Consider the following 19,657-nt stretch of genomic DNA (forward strand, 5'->3'; position numbering starts at 1 on the left):
GGCCCCTTGCACGCCTGAATGAGTATAAAAAAGATTCCACAGAAGTCAAACTACGGAAAAATAACCCATCACTTAGCATAATGAACAAATCATTATACTCTATGGCGGAGTAGTGAGAAATGTGAGACACATCAGTCACGTGTTTCTTCTTCTACAACATCATTTCAAGCAGGTCAGTCAAACAGGAAGTCCACTCAAGATTCCGTGAATGTTAATGATATTAATATGGCAATAATAAAAAATGCAGAAATAACGTGTTTCGAAGTATTTTTATTTCTAACAACCTCTAGTCGTCTAAGTTTAGGAAAGATTGTTTCAAAAGTGGGACGCCATGTTTGTCTTGTATACGATCCTATAGGACGCCGCATTGATGACGTATTTTCGTAGGCCCACCCGGAAGTTAGCGTCTAATTGGTTTCCTTAAAAAAACATAAATTATTGTTGCAGAAATTTAGTTCAGTGATGAAAAAATTAATACAAGTGCTGTTAAGCAGGATTATGTAAGCAACATATTTAAAAAAAAATTAAAGATTAAATATGACCGGAAGTAGAAAGAAAAACTAACACCACATTTTGACCTCATTGACAGTTCAAATCCATGCTGACATTTGTAGTCTCATTTAGCTACTAGCAACTTTGATTTGTTTAAAGAAACAAACATATCAGATTGCTATTTATTGTTGGTTATTTTGCATTGTAGAAATAAAACAAGCTTTCACCTTATTTTGGGAATCTTGTCCCATTGACTTTGGGACAAGTGCTAAAATGCATACTTTTTTTAGGACTCCTTCCTGTGCATGAAGTTTATAACTATAAACATTTATTTTCATACCAGTTTATGTTATGTCTTGGTAAAAAAAAAAAATCTGTCTTTAGCCTTTTTTTGTAACTATATGATAAGACTGGAAACATTGTAGGGTTTCATATGAATCCGTTTTGTACTTCTAATTCCTACAAATTTTGTATGCCTAACTAATGTCCCAGATTTCACTGTGCACTTTCCCTTTTGTAAAATATGTGCCATTTTCCCTCTGAGTATCATATCTAAAGACTCTTCTGATTTAATACAGAAGACATCATAATAGCATCAAATGGAAGTCAGAATTGCAAAAAGTGTTCCACATTACTCCAACCCACTAACTTCATAGTATAGGCCTATATAAAATATTTATAACATCTCTGCATAATGAAAGAAGAACTGCTGTCTATATATTACATATATTGGTCCTTCAGTAGTCAGTAACATGTAGCTGTAATTCTGACATCCTACATGACTGTGATTACCCTCATATCTCCACAAGAGTATTGTTTTTATCATTCACATTCACTCTCTTCTCATCATTAACCAATTATTAATTCATGAATCGGAAGTCATGGAGTATGCTCATTCTATGATAGATGTATTTATTATAAGATCTTTATCCCTCATAGTCTTTCATATTCTCACATGTGAGGGTCTTTTTGACAAGTGAGACCTTTTTAATTTTTAAAGCGAAAATAAGCAAATAAAACCCCCCGCAGTAAATCCACCGACAGCAAGCATCAAGTGTTGACACATTTTTCTTTTTTTATTCCATTTGTGATGTTTTTGATTCTGAAACGTTCACCACCTTTTCCTCATTGCAGATCACTTCAGTTCCAAAGAGATGTTTATGCTGCCGTCTCACAAAGTCCTACTGAAAATCGGGGCCATCCAAAAGCTCGGAATTCACGGTGGATTTCCATGCACAAAAAGGATGCAAGAACCATCAAAAGAAACCTTACCTGAAAGAAGCAGACGACACCTTCAGGGTGTTCTCCTTTGAGGTTGTGTTGACTCCAGTAGACCCTGCACAGATGAGACCTGTAACATGAAAATGACCCAAGAAAGAAAGCCAGAAGGTATTTCTATTTTATTACATGAATTCGTTAACATCTGACAAACCTCTGATGTGTTTTGCTGCAGAGGTCGCATAGATCTGCCTTCAAAAACAAAAATCAACAAAATTCAAAACTGATCCTGAAATTTGGAAAGCTAGCTGCTAACTTATCCCAGTGTGACAGAATGAACACAACGCTGCATTATTCAATTGTGCCTGCCAGCCTCTTGAAACATTTACAGTAACAGACAGGACTACAGAATCCACCATCACCTACCAGCATGTAGCCTGTTAGCCTGAAGCTGCAGATATCTTTATCGGACAAAAGGAGAGATAGCAGACATATTAGTCTTAACAAGTAAAACTTTATTGGAATGATACATTTTGCAAAATATTACTTTATGTATATATTTTTTTTAACATACTCATTGTGTTCTAAGGGTATCTGTCAAGTTCTCCAGAGGGTAAGATAGTTAAGACTGTCAAAGGCAAGGATATACAGTTTTTGTTTCCCAAAAAGGTACAATAGACTACACAATCACTGTACCCAGGTCATGAGGAAAAAAGATTAATGTTCTGTTTTTGCTATTTTTTTTTTTCGTTTTTTTGAAAATACAATTAGAAAATATGAACACATAAACATCTCAGATGTAAAAAGTGTTATGTTCGAATAAAGAGTGTGTGGAGACTTGATGCAAATAGAAGGCAAACAGGAGACAGAGCTGTTGATAGTGTTTAGCTGATAGAAAAGAAAGACAACCGACAGGAAGTTTTGTATGGGGAAACAAAAAAAGAAACATTGTGATGGCTTCAGTGGATCAAGTGCCTTCTACCCACCAACTCAGAACATAATGAAAGATATTAGTCTATATGTGCTCTCTTCAAATTAAACAGGAGATCTGTGGCCTGTGCTTCACTACTTTCCAAAAAAAGACAGGGCAGGTTGGTGATTCACCTCGCCGTTCCACTCTGAGAAAAATTAGGACCATCAGCTGTGAAAATCACCCAAAATATGTCTCCAGGTCCAGGTTTTGCCATTGGGCAGCATTCCCCACATGCAAGAAAAACCCCAAGTTTAAAGAAATTAGAAATCATCATGAAACATCTCTGCCAGACATTCAAAAGTTATCCTGCGTTTCATCTCAATTACATTAAGACAGTGCCAAAAATAATTACTCAAGCCTACTGAAATCATCAAAAACATTCTAAAAATGTCAAGACAAATAGATCGATGCACGTCAAACAGTGTACAGAAGCTTCTCAGTGAGATGGACAGATTCTAGCACCTATAGGGCCTATGGGGGGGGGAGTTTACATCCTTCATCAAACCACCACATGTTCACTCAACAGATCAGCAATTAGATTTGGTCTGCGATTGTCTTGCATCCACAGAAAGAAACTTGGCAAAAGGGCAGGAGGGGGTGTATGAACCACACGAGAGAGAAGGGAAGCAAGTTAAGTGACACATGTAACTGGGTCTTACTCCATCAGAGCATCCAGGGTCCATTTTAATATTTAATCCATCATCTCAGGTACCGCACCACATCTATATCGCAGAGCTCTGCATTATTTCTTTAAAAGTGATATTGTACAAAAATAACACAAACGTGTCGTCTGCTACAGTTTTTAAAATCCACCATCATATGGAAAACTGCAAATTTGGCAGAATTTACGTATTTATTCATGAAATCTTCATTTCACAACTATGAGACAATGTTGAAAAAAGGATGGATATTCCATGTTCTCTATCATATATATATATATATTTATACATATATATTATCAATATACATGTATCAATGTACTATGAATTAAATAAACAATAGTCAGGAGTGTGACCACAATGTTAGCTGCTGCTAAATCGCAGCTTTTTAACCCACCCTCGAGCACTAAATAACACACAAGCACAGAGATCGACATAAAAAGGACAAAATGATCACCAATAGGATTCTTTAAAATGCTCTAATAAATCCAGCTAAGAGAAAGACAGACTTAAATGCAGACCTCATGGTCACTTCTCACAGGTCCTCTGAAGCAGTAAGACCTAGAAGTTAACTGTAATAAATCATCTCTCATCTGATCACTGCAGCTTCATCTGCAAAAAGCATCATCTAACCCATAATCATGCCACACCGCGCTAAGAACGGCAGATGCAGAGGGTTCAAGCTTTCAACCAAATGGGCATGAGGCCCGCCGCAGCCAAAGCTCTGCACCAGTGCTTTCCACACAGGTTTTCAACCAGTTGGCGTTGTGATAGGCACATCTGTTGGACTTGGTATATTGCTTGGACAGATTCAGGATGGAGAAATGGAGCGGGACGAGAAACAACAATCACTGTGAGAGAAGCTTGAAGAAAGGGCCGGTTCGAAACAAACAAACAAACCAAAAAAAAGGAGCCTAGCAGATTCAGGACCTGAACGAAAAAAAAAAAAAAAAAAAAAAAAATCAATGCCTCAACCTGCAAAGACTGAAAATGTGTCATTAAACCATCAGAGATACAAGTGCCACAATCTATGCTTGTTCTCGTCGAGCTCCTGCCACAAACACAAGAGGGATAAATAAAATGAATAGGTAACAGCTGAGAAACAATCAGAAAAGGCAACACTGCTGGTTCTGTTGGATCTTTCTTTGCTTTGCCTACCTTTCGCCTGGGGGGAGATTTTACATTAAATCTTCATCACAAATAAGCAAGTCCACCCAAGTGCTTCCTGTCTTCAGACCCCCGTTTACTTACTAAATCCCTGTCTCTCTCTGTCTCTCTTTCCCCGCTACTCATGGTTGGAATCTAGAACTCGGCAAACTCCTTTGGACACTTCTCTGTGAAGGAGACTCTGATTTCTTCTTCCTCATAGTCGTCAAAGTTGCTTGTGTCGCCGGGGCCTTTGCACTTAGGAATAAAGGGAGCTTCCACCTGGAAACAAACAGGACATCAAAGACTCAGATAAATGGAGTTTGGTTTACTAGAGACAATTTAAGCCAAAGTCTGACTTAAGACAAATTATGAGCAGATTTTGCTTAAAAATCATTATACGTCATCACAATCGCCATTTGTACCAACATGACTCTGTTAAAAGAGAAAGATTCTGCACTCCTCAGAGCAACTGGAAGGCCATGATTGGCTCCCATGTGACAAGCAGTTATGTGATTAAAATAAAGCAAGTTTTTGGCTGATCTGCAGGCTTTCTGCAGCTGATGATGTATTGCTCCTGTTTTATCCCAAGACTGGATCAGAAAATACATACTGATTGTAGTATTAAAATCAAAGTCAGCATAGTAACCAGGAAAATGAAGGAGAAGGAGATTCCTCTCCATCCAGTGTAATTCTTTGTATAGACAAAGCATAGATTATGTGATATATATTCTAAAGTCTACACCTACTTACTTACCATTTGTCAGCACCAGCTATAACGAGTTGTTGCACAACAATACAATATGTAGACTGGCCCCTTACCTTCCTCTGGTAGATGGCAATCCAATCAGTGGTGGCAAACCACTTGTGGCCCTTGATATCATTGACTCCATTCCTGAGGTTGCCGAAGCGTTTAGTCAGGTCCACCTGCAGCAAATTTCTCAACAGATCCTTAAGGTCTGAGCTGAAGTGGGAGGGAAAGCGAACCTGCAGACAGTAAAAAGCAATGGAAACGTGAGTCCTGTATATTAGTGCAGGATACAACATTTTAGATTCTTTATATTCTTATTGTTTTGTTATTCTTTAAATTACATTTTCCCCACCATTTCACAGATAGAATGGCAGGAAGCCAGTCAGACACCAAAGATGTCTGCAAGGGATTTCAAGATTTAAAGTGGGAACAGTCATCATCCCATTTAATTTCTCCATCGATCATTTACCTTCTCCTGATGACATCATAAGGGGATAGGCCCCCTGTTTTTGTTACTACCAATATTAACTGTCCTGTCTTGTTTTCACTGGGGTATGCACGGTAACGGATTGTATTAACAAAAGGAGGGAGGAGGAGGAGCAGCTCATTAGCATTTAAAGCTACAAACCCAAAATGGTGTATTATATGGGACCTTTAAGGCATTTGATACATTCATTTAAAGTTCTTTATACATTCAGGTACATTCAAAAATCATTCAATCAAATCATTCAGACAGCATTCTCCAAACTCACCTTCCCTGATACAATCTTTTCATAAATCTGAATAGGCTGGTCTGCGAAGAAGGGAGGGTAACCAGCAGCCATCTCATATATCAGTACCCCCAGAGCCCACCAGTCCACAGCTTTATTGTAACCCTGAAAACAAAGACAATAATGGGTTTCATGTATGTCTTAAAAAAATCTAGGAGCACTAGAACAGACAGAAGCAAATGTTTTATAGCTGATGTGCGACAAGCATCCTTAATTAGGTCCTCCGTGGGCTGAGCTCAGCACTTACCTTACTGAGGATGATCTCTGGTGCCAGGTACTCTGGAGTCCCGCAAAGTGTCCAGGTTCGGCCTTTCACCCTTTTTGCAAATCCAAAATCTGTTACCTAGGACACAGAGTGTACACCTCTGAGTACTCCTCACATTCTTTATAGGAGCGCATTTGTCAAAATTAACTGATCCCATATGTTTCTCATTAAAAAACAACATGTATTCTCTACCTGTATGTAACCCTGCTGGTCGATGAGCAGGTTCTCCGGTTTCAGATCTCGGTAGATGAGATCCAGCGAGTGAAGGTATTCAAAGGTCAGTACAATCTGGGCTGCGTAGAAGCGGGCGTGTGGTTCACTGCAAAACATACAAGCCTCAATATTTACAGTCGACCAATAGGGCATAGAAATATTTATGTTGAGTTTAAGTCAACTCACCTGAATCTACCGATCCTCCGTAAGTGTGAGAACATTTCACCCCCAGGCACATACTCCATTATCATATACAGATTACTGTTATCCTGCAGTGAGAGGAGGGGAGGGGGTTAGTTTGACATGCAAACAAAAACAATGTATTGTTTCACATAAACCACTGAATGCATACCTTAAAAGAGTGTTCCAGTCGCACCAGAAAGGGGAAGCTGACAGCTTGCAGGATACGTTTCTCATTCAGTGTGTGTTCTATCTGCTTCAGCTTCACTACCTGTGTTGGAAGAGGCATGTTATGCTATAGTGTCTATGAGCAAACAGGTCCTTCTGAAACCATCTCTAAGGTCAAACTGTTGAGACACTGCAGACGTTTCAAAGTATTTTTATGACATTCTAGTACTTATTGTTTTCTACAGGCTTGGTAGAAAGCAAGAGCACCCATGTCAAGCACACACACTTCAGCATGCTTCTCTTAAACGTCCTTACCTTCTGTTTGTCAAGTATTTTCATGGCAAAATGCTGGCCCGACTCTTTGTGTTTAACCAACATGACTCGGCCAAACGAACCAGTGCCTAAGGTCTTCAAACGTTCAAAGTGGTCCAACGCTGCAGTTTGCTGAGGGGGAGAAAATGATAGCAGGGGTTATCATTGAGTTATCATTTAAGCACCAAACCAAAGCAGCCTTTCGTTTGTTCTTCAAGAAAATTTTCTGTTCTGTAAATATAACAAAACTGAGCTTAAAATGGTAATATATATTTATACTGTTCTAATGCCTCTATAAATAAATTTAAAAAAATTAAACAAATGCTTCACTCCATTAGAACCAGCAGTCATGTATCAGATTTTGTAGAAGCTGTCTACAACCATCTTTTTATTTACTTTATGGATTGTGTTTCCATAAAGGTTGCATGTGGTTCAAAGGATAAAGGTGAATTAGACATCTTGTCTTTTGTTGGAGCCAATATTTTTATTGCGCCTATGGTAAAAAAAAATGCATGTAATTCACATATGCCCACCAGAGGGTGCACCGGCCCACTAAAATAAATAGGCCTTCATTAGTTCATGGGCAGGACTCTGACTCTGCCTCAGAGAGTGAACATGAGAAAAACAAGGTCAGAAGACACTTCTTTATTAGGTTAAGTGAAATGGTAGAATAAACAGAAATACAGAAATCTCTCACCTGTGCTGGATTCTCCCATTTCTTCAGGAAATCTTCTTTGGCTTTGGCAAGAAACTCCTTCACTGCAAATGGAAAAAGGAAAGAGTTACAGACTGTAAAACAATCAACACCCAAAGAGCAGATCACAATCTGGTGCTCTGCAACAAAATAAATAAATGAAAAAGTCCTCTCACACAGCTGTGTTCTTTATCTTACTAGAAAGGTATTTCGGGGGGGATTTTAACAGGGTCACATGCACACTTCATACACACTTAAATCCTATGTAATGTAATGATCTGTAAGCAAAAAATTAGGTTTCTATCAACTCAAGCAATCATTTTATATTATGTAACAAATGAGGGTGAGCATGCCCACAGCCTAACTGCCCTGTGGGTTTGTTTTGGGAAGTGAGTCTGTCCCAGTGTGTGCCAGCAGTGTTACTCTACAGCATTTCTTTACATGCTACTACTTATCATGGTCTAGCAACTAGTAGGTGCACAATAACCTTGTCCTGCAAAAGGCAGAGCAGAGGGAGGTGTGTTTGCAGTACAGTGTTTCTTACACACATGTGCCTGCAGTCCTGAACCTTTTCAGACAGATATGTTGTGTACAGGAAGAACACAAATGTCTGTATCAGTCAGAGTGGACATTTATAGGCCGAAACTAACACAAGCCACAAACGGAGAACCGAAATACACAACATATAAGCAGAATTTCTAATCAATTAGATAAGTAAAACAAAACACATCATTGCCCCAAGCAGCAACCTCCAGGGACGGGAAAAGAGGCCCACATGGAAGTGTCTGCAGTTCTCATATGGGGGTTGGCTTCAAAAGTGAATCAACCCCTATGTTAAAAGGTCCAACCTTACATCAGAAATGGTTCTCTATTGATAAAACAGATAAAAAAAAATATTAATATAAAACTATAAAAATAATATAAAACTTTGCTCTTTACAAAATTGAATGTGTGACTGTTACGAGCCACACCTTTGTGCCTGTCTCTGGTTTATCTGGGAGTTAGAAAGATAGAAATGGCAGGAGCCACACAAAACTGTTCCAGAGAAATTTATTCACAGTTTGTGACACCACAAAAGGTATTTTATCCTTTACCATGGGGTTACACAAAGCATTACATAAACCTACTTCTCTCAACAGATGCTAATTACAACTTGGCAATTATATTGGCAAATGGAGAAGTTTTTTTTGCCCTTATCTTTATGGGGCTAATCATAGTGCTCTGTGGGAACATGTAGATAACCAGCCCTTCCTCATTCCTCCTTACTATCTGTTCACTAGCCACACCAGCTAAGAGAATAGTGCCAATACTACAGTTAGCCTTAGACAAAAAATGGCAGAAACTATAAGTGAACTACTGCCAAATTAGATAGAAAATGTAACAAATGCAGATGACATAACAATACTAAACTTGTTTTCACTATTATTTTATAGATGCTACACATGCAAAGCCTTTTAGGAAAGTGTGATTTTATTTGTCTGCCAGGATAATCAATGCACTAGAACAGCCTGGAGCACAGTTTAAATAAAGCCAGTGGGTTGTCAATAGTGGAAGTGCATAGTAATTTATTCATCAGCTTTGTAACTTAAACATTAAAACAAATGATTTTGGAGTAATGCTTGGATCACAAAACTAATATGACATAGAAATGCCTCATGCAAATATTTGTGATCAACACACTAAACAAAAGTTTAATACTCAATTTGCTAATGGGATTTCCTGCTAATTCTCTTAAGGTCGGCAGCTTCAACAATACGATGGGAGAAAGCCAGCAAAAATAGCAAAGATCAAAGTTCACATAAACATGTCTAGAGCACTGTTGCTTCCACAGAGAGCAATGGAATCAGAATGGTCACCAGGGAGAAAACATTTCCTGTGAAAGTTGCTTTGCTTTCAAGCAGAAAGCAAATGGAGTTACAGCTGGAACTTCACAGAGATGGGACACTGATGCTGCTGCTAATTTTCTTACTCTCTCTTTTCTGTTACATTTACGATTTGTGGTTGCCATGACTACCACAGGTGCAGCAGTTGATTAACTAAAAGTCCACACACTGACTTTGCTGTGATCCTAAAGTCCTTACCATCTGGGAGGACTATGGGCAGCTCTGGTGCTGCAGCATCTGTCGAGCGCGACCCTGATTCACTTGAGCGTGAGGATGACTCCCTCTTCCCTGCATGCCTTCTGGAGCTCTTCCTGTCACACATTAGCCCTGCAAAGTCTCCCTCGTTCTTCTTCCTTGGCCTCTTCCTCACAGCCACTGACTCATGACCTATCCTCCCCTTCTAAGAGCACACCGGTCAGATCAGTAGTCCCACACATCCACTAAGCAGGGAAAAAAACAGCCAAGAGTCTTTGTGGTCAGAGTGGCTTCACTCTTTCCTGTGAATGTCTCCAAAATTCAAAAAGTAGCATCCACCTCCAGTGAACAGACACACATACAATGGAGAGCAGTGCTGTTACCGTTACACTCACACAGATCAATTGGACCCTTGCTTGGTTTGTATCAATATTTATTCTGTACACAAAGTACTCTCTGCTGTTCCCTCTCATGTCAAACACACACACATGCACACACACAGGCTATATATTGATCTAAACAGGGGCATGATCACCAAAGGGAGGGGCCTAAAACACAAGCTGGTATATTTATCCAACCCAGAGTTGAGGTCCTATGGAAAACTAGGCCTAAGTAAACACTCTGGAGATGAACTAGATGCATCTCAGTGCAACTGAAACTTTCCCTAATTAGCAGAACCAATCAGATGTCACATCTGTGATGAAGAACTTTCAGAGACGATCTGGGTGTTTTCAAAAACATAAAAGTGGTGTTCTCAGGAGAGAAAACGTGCAAACCACAGTGAAACTTTTTCTCCCAGCCAAAATGCACCAGAGAGTATGTGCAGTGCCAGTGCTGAATTGATCCTCCAAAAATCAATCCTACATCTCTCCCCTGGGCCTCAGTGGCCCACTCTGACGCAGGAACAGAAGGGTTATATTAGGGCAAGCTGACCGACATTAAACTGTGAAGCGCGCCAAATCAGGTCTCGGACTACATCAGGCCTTGTTCAGAAAGCACACAAGGCCCATGTGGTGCACAAGAAAACAGTTAAGCAGACAAACAGGCTGCATGTAAGCTGCATGTAAGCTAGTAATGTGTCTGCATGCCTGTTAAAGTGACAAAATCAATTTTAGTCTTCAGGCCGTCGCAGGGACATTTCCTGACAAAGCCACCAATGGAAAGTTGTTTTATAATCCACTGGATAGTTAAACTGCAACCAATCCAGGAGCAAAGAGCTGGCAGTCTTTTTTCAGTCCCTATTCTCTTCTATTCAAATGCAAGTATAGGACAGGTAAGGTTCAAATTTGTTTATTGGTAGTAGTGTACTCTAAGGTGAAAAAACTAATTACAAAATCTCACTTATTTGTTCAAGCAACAACCTCCAAGGATAACAAATAAAGCCACTGTGGGTGTGAAGTCAGGCAGTGCCAAGATGGTGATGGTATTTACAGCTTATAATTTTGATGCTATGGGAGGAAAAAAAATGCTAACCAGGCTTTTGGCCTCACTTGTATTGTACAGTATTTAAATACAGCCTTATTGTTACAGAGAACTATGTGTTTAAGTAGCATTCCTGTACCTTTGGGAGACCAAAGACACTGCACTGATATGTTATTGGTGTCACATGAGTGTTTTCAATGCTCCGCCCCTTTTATAGACACTTAGGTCCTGGGTCTATAGATGGGAGAAGTGAACATGACGAATTCTGTCATCTCATACTCAGCAAACTAAAGACTAACATTTTGTTATTTTCAACCAAACCAACCTAGACAAATTTATCTTTATTACTCCATCCTGAACTTTTCCTCGCATGCAGCTGGATGTCAGTCCTGTTGTCTGGCAGCATGTCAGTCTGCAAAGCTGCCAGTTCAGTGCAGTAAGCTTGTCTGAAGCAGCTGATTGGCATTTCAACAGCAAGGTCCACTGGTAATCAGTGTGGGAGTATAACAAAACCCCTTTAACTGGAGACAGGAAGTGATGAGCGATGCAAACACAAACCTGCCCCTGTTACACACACCAGCTGTGTGCAGCAGGGGCAGGACATGAAGCCAGATATTTATAGACAGGAGGAGTTACACTTGGACAGACTGCCACCTTATTAAATAGTCAAATTCAAAAACAATTCAGTACAACTGTCACTCGCCATAACGGTTTGTGTGTATGGTCTGTCAGTACAAGACTCTCAAACTTACACAAGAAGAAAAGAGACTTCTAAATGCCCTACAGCCAATGTTACAAAAAACAGTAACAAAATTAAATAATGTGTGTGTGTTAGAGGTTTATTATCACACTTAAATTTAAGGCAGCTGTGCAGCATAGTACCCAGACAATGCTCCCACAGTAACTGAGAAATGCCCTTCTTTGGAAACAACAGCATACAAACAAAGGGCTGCTCTGTGTGTGTGAGCAGTCGTACACAGGGACATATGCATACATACGCCTTAGATGCTGGCCAGTATCTAAACATTACACTCCACTTACCAGATCATGAGATGATATTGGTAACAAACATTATCAAGAAAAAAGCTGCAAAATGTAGAACACTAAGCACCTACATTTATGACTGCATAAACTGGTAGGACACAATATAAAGTACAGCTCCACCCCTAACCGATGCTTCTGTCCAGCTCCATAATGAAACTCACTCCAGCTGCAAGCCTCTAGCTCCTCCTGTAGTTGATCATTTCTGCCTTCTCCACTGCCTATGTCCCCTAGACAAGGCCCAGCTCGGTGAAACAGCCTTCCTGCCAGCTTGTGAATAACAGACATCATACAAGGCTGGAGGAAGCCAGCTGATAGCCTGTGTAGAGTTTCAGCACTGCAGTACGTCCAGATTCTTTACCAATCGAGAAATCCGATGGAGTCTTTAAAAAAAAAAAGGTACAAACTTCAGGCTATCCTGGCCGATTAGATTAGATTAAATAGCAAAGGAGGCGATGACCAACTGTGTAAATCCTGGGCTGGACCTTCCTTGCTCCTTCACTTCCTGCTGCAGTTCACAGTGTCCGTCCGCCCTGCTTCTTCCTGTGGGCCAGAAATGAGCTCAGCACCCCAGCGGTAGAGCTCTACACTCTTCCCGGAAAGTTCAAGCGCTCCACACCTGAGCCAGCTCACAACATCCCCTTTCCATTTTCCGTAGAAACCTAAATGGACTGCCATGTTGTCATTAGCTGCTCTGTGGAAAATTACTTTTCCTGGATATGGGCTTTGGACCCCTGGTCTGCACCTGTCTCTGGGGATCAGGGTGGGCCCAGAGCGATCAGGCTGATAAGGATGTGAAGCATGACACATGAACAAACCTCCCAACAGCAGTGCATACCCCGTCTCTTTTTATAACCTATTAATCCTCAGATTATATACCTCTTTATGCATGGCATCTGTGGCCTTGTTACATGGGTAGCCATGGATGGGTTACACAGAGACTGGAGGCCATTCTTCACACCTACTCTCTACCAGCAACAAGGAGCTGAGGCTCATTTCGCAGATGCCTGTTTGGACTTTGCACACTTGGGCGTTATTTATGGTGTTATGAATAAAAACACGAAACAGTGTCCTCCCAACTTTTCTCCTAGATCAGTGATCCTGACAACAAGGCGGCAGCCCAGGTGTTTGGAATGGGACACTACAGTTCCAAATAACAATTTATTTTGTTATATTATGCTGTTTATTATTGTTATTTCATTTTTATTTAAGTTCAAAAACATAGCAAAACACTGTCCAAGCATCTCTTTCTTCAACCCCATGCATGCACAAACAGTCTGTGACACATACAAGTGCCCTTGTTCTAAATGCTGCACATCACATGTTGCTCCTGAGACTCCTCAACTCCCAACTTTCTGCCTGGAGAGGATCACCCTCATGCATCATATGACCCCGTCCTGGTGGCTTTCTCTTCCCCTGATAACAACCAACTCCCAGTCTACAGGACTCCACGCTCACGTCCACACTGCACTGAGATTCAACTTATTATATAATATATAAACACCCTGAAATATATGTGCATTTTGAACGTAGCTAAAACAATGTTTTAGCTGTGCTGTGTTTTGGGCAGGTTTGCAGTGTTAATGCAATCCGACATAACCTCATGAAACACAATCTGAAACACAAACCACAAGGAAACCTATGACTGTTGTATAAGGCTAGTTGTTGTCATCCTCACTGGTGCTGCCGAGTATAACCCGGGGGTTCTGATCACGAGTTTTACCACAGGATGAGCATAGTGAATGAATAACATCCTTTGCAGTTCAGATCTTAAAAAACGTTGAAACATGGTGTTATAATGAAGAGTTGGAGAGTCTCTGGGCCTTCATGCACTGTACAAGTGTGAAGTTTTACCCTTTTGTGCGCTGCCATTATGGGAATCAGGAAATGACAGCAAACGAGGCGGTGTGATACAGCTAGCTGCTTAAAGTAGAGGTAAATGCTACTCACCGCTCTCCATCTCATTGCCCTTCTTTGCGGTGGGCGTGTTGCCCATGATGGCAGGCTGACGGTGGAGTCCCTAGGCTCGGAATGAGTTTTCCTTTACAAGTCGTTGAGTGATGCTATACCGCTAACGCAGTCGCTGGACTAAATGCACCTGGCAGCTAGCTACTAGCTAACAGATATCATTATTAACCAACAGGTTTAAATGTATATCCCCACAAATCCTTTTGTGTTGAATACGGAAAGCTCCAGCCAAGCGAATATGTCAAAGTCTGCACCTAACACTACAACGCTTAAGGTTAGCAAGGCTAGCACGTTAGCTAACTTGCAGAATTAGCCAGCGGATGTTAGCTTGATAGCGTTAAATTGTCACTTTCCAAGTGAGCACAGGGAAATCAAGATGCCACTCGACTGTCCTTTTGAAAAAGAGGATTTATCCAACATCCAGTCAGGACACAGGTCGTCGAAAGCCGTTTTCCGTCTAGCAAACAAGCTAACATTAGCTTCTAGCGTCCCTTGCAGTCGTATCCTGGCCTGAACTAGCCAGGTGCAACTCTGTGTACGCAGGCCTTTTCTGTTTAGAGCTGAAAACAAAATTTGTATCCAGTTAGCGGGTTTTCCGCTGTTGAATATTGAAATGAAAATCTGTCCATTCGTTTCTGAACAAGCCGTCAAGTGCTATGGTTTCCTGGGACCGACCACCTGATAGTCAATTCCTCAGATCAACAGACCCCTTCCATTAATCTTCGGACCGCAAGGGAAACTCCAGTCATCCATCCATCTGGTCCCGCCCCTGTTTGTCTCTGATTGGCTACAAACGCAGACGCTTACGTGACAGACGCCTCAAACCCGGCGATGATTGGCTGAGCGTCACCACATGAAACCTTTGCATTGATGCGATTCGCCGGTTAAAAGGCTTTGTCCCGCCTCCTAGAGTTGCTAGTGGCCAATACGCCCATAACTGTACGTGTTTTTCTTTTTGCTTGAAATCAGCTCTTTACGATTCATGGGACTTAAATGCGCCGAACACACAAATCTGACGCAGTGATCCTGCAATTATCGTCCTATTTACGGTGAAATATTTACAAAGGTCCGCTCTGTAGCCTAGCCTCCCCCCATACCGAACCAATCTGTGATTGGGCGTGACGTTAGCAAAGGCTATTTTTAGTCAAATGTGAAAATATTAGGGGTTACTCACACTGATAGGCTTTTTTGGGGTACAGAGCAAGTATTTGGCTGTGCTAAACCTAATCATGGTAAAACCTAAATACTGTCTGGTACATATTCTAAAAAATCTTGCAAAACAGATGCATTCTACAATGCAATTGCAATTGTGAATAATCCACACAAATATCTAACAAATATCATGTTCTTTTATTTGTAACATAAAACAGGAGCCCATACAAAACTCCACAAACTAAGTGGGAAGAGGTTTGAGTGCATTTTGAACACAATCAGTACAGCAGATTATCAAATTCCTGTACAACAACATATTGCAGTTTATTTGCCTATTGCTTCAGTGCTGAAATCCTCTTAAATGGGTACAAAGCCATTCTGCACAAACAAAAACAAGGAAAAAGAGTCACCCCGCTTTCTATTGTGACTCAGTTCTGTTGTTACATTTTATAAAGTGTAAAACCTCTTCAGTATTGCTTTCATCTTGGCAAGGAACTACCAATCTATAAATAACACTCATTCCAGTATGATGTTGGTAATCTTCCTCGGAACAAAATGCTAACGTGACGCCCAGGGTTAAAGTTCGTTTTTGAGGAATTTCTGAGAATAAGGGCAGCTGTAAGGCATTAGATGCATGTACATCCATTCATCCACACCAGAATGTCCATAGGCATTCTTTGAGAATAAGGTCTTGTGCAGCGAGTTGTCACCTTTTGGATAGGGTGGGGTGTCTCTATAAGCAGTCCATAGAGTTATCTGGTAGTATCCCCAAAGGTGGGGCCTTGCCTGGGAGACAGGATGGAGGAAGCATGGAGTTAGATGAAGGATCCACATTTTCAGAGTCTTCCATTCGTTCCGCACAGCCTTCCCAGTTTATATGGAATCTGGTGACACGTGGGTTTGAAGCAAGAATATTTCTCTGGAGCTAAAAAAAAAAGAACACAAAAATCATTTGCAGAATTATTTTTGCACCATGATATTACCATGCAAATCTGACACAAAGTTGCAGCTGTATCCAATGTAATCCCTCTGTCCAATATGTGTTTAGTACCTGTGACTGAAAGGTTTCATTCCAAATGTCAGCTACCTTACAAATGTGACACCTACAAGCTAAATCCTTTATCACCACAGCAAAACTCACAGTGGTGTATTACTGAAGTAACCATCTGAATGACCCACACTGCCTACAGAATAGTAACATTTCTGCTTAACAAGTTACATAACAAGTGGAATGTGATAATCCAACAATCCCACCAGTATTAGTTCAGCACAGAGAAAGTTAGGCAGAATTAAAGGCTTTTATTACTAAATGCTTAAGTGCAAATAGTTTTTATATTTACGTATTTTTTATATTATTGATAAATGCATTTAAATCCTTGTTACAAAAGTCAATGTCTATCACATGCGAGGTAACACCTGTAAATGCCAGACTTGTTTTGGAAACAGATGCTGCAGACAGCTGTATACTTAGATTGATGGCACACTGACAAAGATGTGTTTGGAGAATGAAATTAAGCTGCATTCAAGACCATCTTGTTTCTGAATGTTAACATAGGGCTGGAATTGTTCTGCCTCAGGTCTGTGATGCAGCCAGTGGCACAGAAAACTCTTCACAGGGAGAGAAAGGAAAGAATTTCACTGAGTATCAGTAAATTTAGAATCAAATTAACATGTAAGTTCAGAAAACAGAATCATGTATGCAGCTGCTTCTGTTCACTTAACAAATCTGTAAATACAGAATTTGCCTAGTGGAGCTTAAAGTCTCATATAAATGATCCACAATATTATTTCCAATCAGTAAATTATTGATTAGCATCTGAAATAAACCATTAATTGTTCTGACCTGTGTGTAGTCTGGCTTGATGGGCGGATTTTCACGAAGCTCTGGGTCTGTGTATTCGTTGTTCACATAGTAACCAATGCGAATGAACTCCTGGCCACGGTATGTGCAGGTAATTAGCACTACTGTTACACCAACAGCATCACTTTCAGGAATCAAGCCAGTGTTTGGGGCATCAGCCTGTTAAAAGAAAGATGTACAAAAATATAAAATATCATGCAAAACCCGTGCAACTGCATTACTGACATGTGCAGCTGCTGGCCTAAACAGAGAAAAACATAACTTCAGAGTTGCCTGCAAGGTGCAGGGTAAAGGAGAGTCCTGCCTAAAATGCTAAAATGTGTCTGCTTTTCATCCAGCAGTCTTAATACTATACAGCCAATTCAGCACTGTGAGTTGTTCCACACCTGAAATACAAACATATGTCTCCCAGCAGGTACAGGGCCAACCAAGACGGAGTCCAGGACTTGATCATACTCCTCACTCTCTGCTGAGCCAACATAGATGATTTTCCATTCCAGATCTATAAATAATAACAAAGAGTACATTGTATTTCTGAAATTAAGTGATAATGGGAGACAGCTAGAATCCAACGAAGAAAGTCCAGATAGGTTAATTCTAAATGTGTCTGACTAACAGTTCATGTCAATTTATAGAGCAAGCTGCTGGTAAATCTTGATAAAAATAAAACCTAGTTTTCCATCCAAAACAAATCATTTTTTGCAAAATTATGTTATTGCCTACTGTTTATGTTTATTTATGTTAATACTTTCACAAGTGACTAATTAAGAGCACACAAGCGTGATCAAGTTGGAGTGGTGCATTATGGTGCATTATGACTAAACAAATAGATAACAGCAAGCACTAGAAAAAAGCATTTCCTGAAGAAAATGCAAGTTTGCTTGCTGCAGCTGAAGCATTGCTTTGAATGCTGATGTGAAGGATTGCTCTGAATTGCTGGAGAATCAGCAATTCAGAGCTGTGTATGCCTCTGTGTGTCAGCCTGTGACCATGGTGACAGCAGAGGAGACCTCAAAAAACACTCCAACTTTGAGAGCCTGGCGTGTGGAAACGATTTGGAATTAGAAAATTCTGAATACAAGTTTGATGGAGCAGCATCTAATGAGCGTTTTAACACTAAAATGGAGTCTGTAGCTTGAAATTTGTAGGAGGAGATACATTTGGCAGATGACCCTCGTTGAAGTGCTCTCTTATAGACTACCATGTTAAAAATGACACCGAAATTGATATTTAAACAATCTTAATTTTTTGAAAAGAACCGGAATGTCCTCTGTGAGATGAACATTTTGATAGTTGAATGGCTGAAATCGGCCAATGTATGCTGAAGATACGCTGCGCCAAAAAACGTACGGAAGAATAAAAAAGAAGAAGAAGAAGAAGAAGAAGAAGAAGAAGAAGAGGAAAAATCAAACTAATTAGCATGTTTGCCATTTTCCAATAACATTTTGAGATTATTTGGATAACTTTCAAATACGTCCACCACGGGGAGCACTTGAGTGAAGTTGTGTTTTATATTATTCAACATTGCCTTTTAGTTATTGGTAGTTCTAAGAACTGGACAAAAACACTTTTTCACTGAGCTTAGCAATTGTAGCTAATAATGTGTTAGCCGATAGCCATACTACTCACCGAGCGAACAACAGACTGACCTCAGATAGGCAACAATGACAGCTATTTGGCGATGGTACCCACCTTCGGGGAGGTCCTCCATACACTCAAACGTTATTTCAAACTGGAAGGGGTTTCCGAAAGGACTTGGGTTATCTAGGACAGCCACATTTAACACCTGCACCTTCGCCATTGTTGACAGAGAGCTAAACGGGAGCCAAGAAAAACAAACGTTAAAACCGTTCCTGGGGAGTGCTTTTACTACTGCACTGCACTACAACGTGTCAGCAATGTTATCAGCCACACACTTGTGTTTTTACTCGACGTATAGCTTTTTTTTTTTAAAGAGTCAAATCACACTACTCACTTAATGATCAGTATAAGAAGGATTCATTAAATTTGAGAATAAATTTCCGCTCTCCCGCCGCTTTGACAGTCCTACCCAGGTTTCACCGCGCCTACGGCAAGCAGGAGGTTTGCGGAAAAGCTGCTGCCGTCATTAAAAAAGAAAGGCAAAACGTCTCTACTGACCCCTAGCGGCTGCCAGAAGCCCTGGGCATCCAAACGGCGTTATACTGTTACTGTCATTATTGTAACCTTCAAACATAAAATATAAAAAAGTAAATGGACATAGCAAAATGAAATATCGATACAAATTGCAGATTATATACCCTGCAGAGACCGAC

The 19,657-nt window shown here is 40.4% G+C and overlaps 2 protein-coding genes across 5 annotated transcripts; both read right to left on the reverse strand.

Annotated features, from left to right (window-relative positions):
• Positions 1-2,204: 2,204 nt before the first annotated feature.
• prkacaa (protein kinase, cAMP-dependent, catalytic, alpha, genome duplicate a) lies at positions 2,205-15,108 on the reverse strand. 3 transcript variants are annotated; one of them, XM_028413057.1, is made up of 10 exons: positions 14,333-15,108; positions 7,845-7,906; positions 7,151-7,279; positions 6,840-6,938; positions 6,674-6,756; positions 6,467-6,593; positions 6,257-6,352; positions 5,992-6,114; positions 5,311-5,475; positions 2,205-4,770 (listed from the first exon to the last, which is right to left on the reverse strand). In XM_028413057.1, exons 1-10 carry the CDS (start codon positions 14,376-14,378, stop codon positions 4,645-4,647), a joined length of 1,056 nt encoding a protein of 351 aa, XP_028268858.1. In that variant the 5' UTR covers positions 14,379-15,108; the 3' UTR covers positions 2,205-4,644. The 3 variants fall into 3 exon arrangements, with proteins under 3 accessions (XP_028268858.1, XP_028268857.1, XP_028268859.1); XM_028413056.1 differs by lacking the exon at positions 14,333-15,108 and adding an exon at positions 12,547-12,764; XM_028413058.1 differs by lacking the exon at positions 14,333-15,108 and adding an exon at positions 9,923-10,369.
• A 571-nt stretch (positions 15,109-15,679) lies between these two features.
• Positions 15,680-19,433, reverse strand: asf1ba (anti-silencing function 1Ba histone chaperone). 2 transcript variants are annotated; one of them, XM_028413073.1, is made up of 5 exons: positions 19,339-19,433; positions 19,056-19,177; positions 17,750-17,865; positions 17,346-17,522; positions 15,680-16,427 (listed from the first exon to the last, which is right to left on the reverse strand). In XM_028413073.1, the coding sequence occupies exons 2-5, from the start codon at positions 19,162-19,164 to the stop codon at positions 16,236-16,238; spliced, it is 594 nt and encodes a 197-aa protein (XP_028268874.1). In that variant the 5' UTR covers positions 19,165-19,177; positions 19,339-19,433; the 3' UTR covers positions 15,680-16,235. The 2 variants fall into 2 exon arrangements, with proteins under 2 accessions (XP_028268874.1, XP_028268873.1); XM_028413072.1 differs by having other exon boundaries at positions 18,993-19,177.
• Positions 19,434-19,657: the final 224 nt, after the last annotated feature.

This window comes from Parambassis ranga, chromosome 8 (assembly GCF_900634625.1).
Source record: "Parambassis ranga chromosome 8, fParRan2.1, whole genome shotgun sequence".
Taxonomy (NCBI): domain Eukaryota; kingdom Metazoa; phylum Chordata; class Actinopteri; family Ambassidae; genus Parambassis; species Parambassis ranga.

Coding starts and splice junctions, on each gene's coding strand:
- prkacaa (XM_028413056.1), bottom strand. CDS start 12,673: ATGATGTCTGTTATTCACAAGCTGGCAGGAAGGCTGTTTCACCGAGCT. Junction 6,757..6,839: donor GACTGGAACACTCTTTTAAG/GTATGCATTCAG, acceptor CTCTCACTGCAG/GATAACAGTAATCTGTATAT. Junction 6,594..6,673: donor CGGAGGATCGGTAGATTCAG/GTGAGTTGACTT, acceptor TATGTTTTGCAG/TGAACCACACGCCCGCTTCT.
- asf1ba (XM_028413072.1), bottom strand. CDS start 19,164: ATGGCGAAGGTGCAGGTGTTAAATGTGGCTGTCCTAGATAACCCAAGT. Junction 17,523..17,749: donor GACATATGTTTGTATTTCAG/GTGTGGAACAAC, acceptor TTCTTTTAACAG/GCTGATGCCCCAAACACTGG. Junction 16,428..17,345: donor TCAAGCCAGACTACACACAG/GTCAGAACAATT, acceptor TTTTTTTTTTAG/CTCCAGAGAAATATTCTTGC.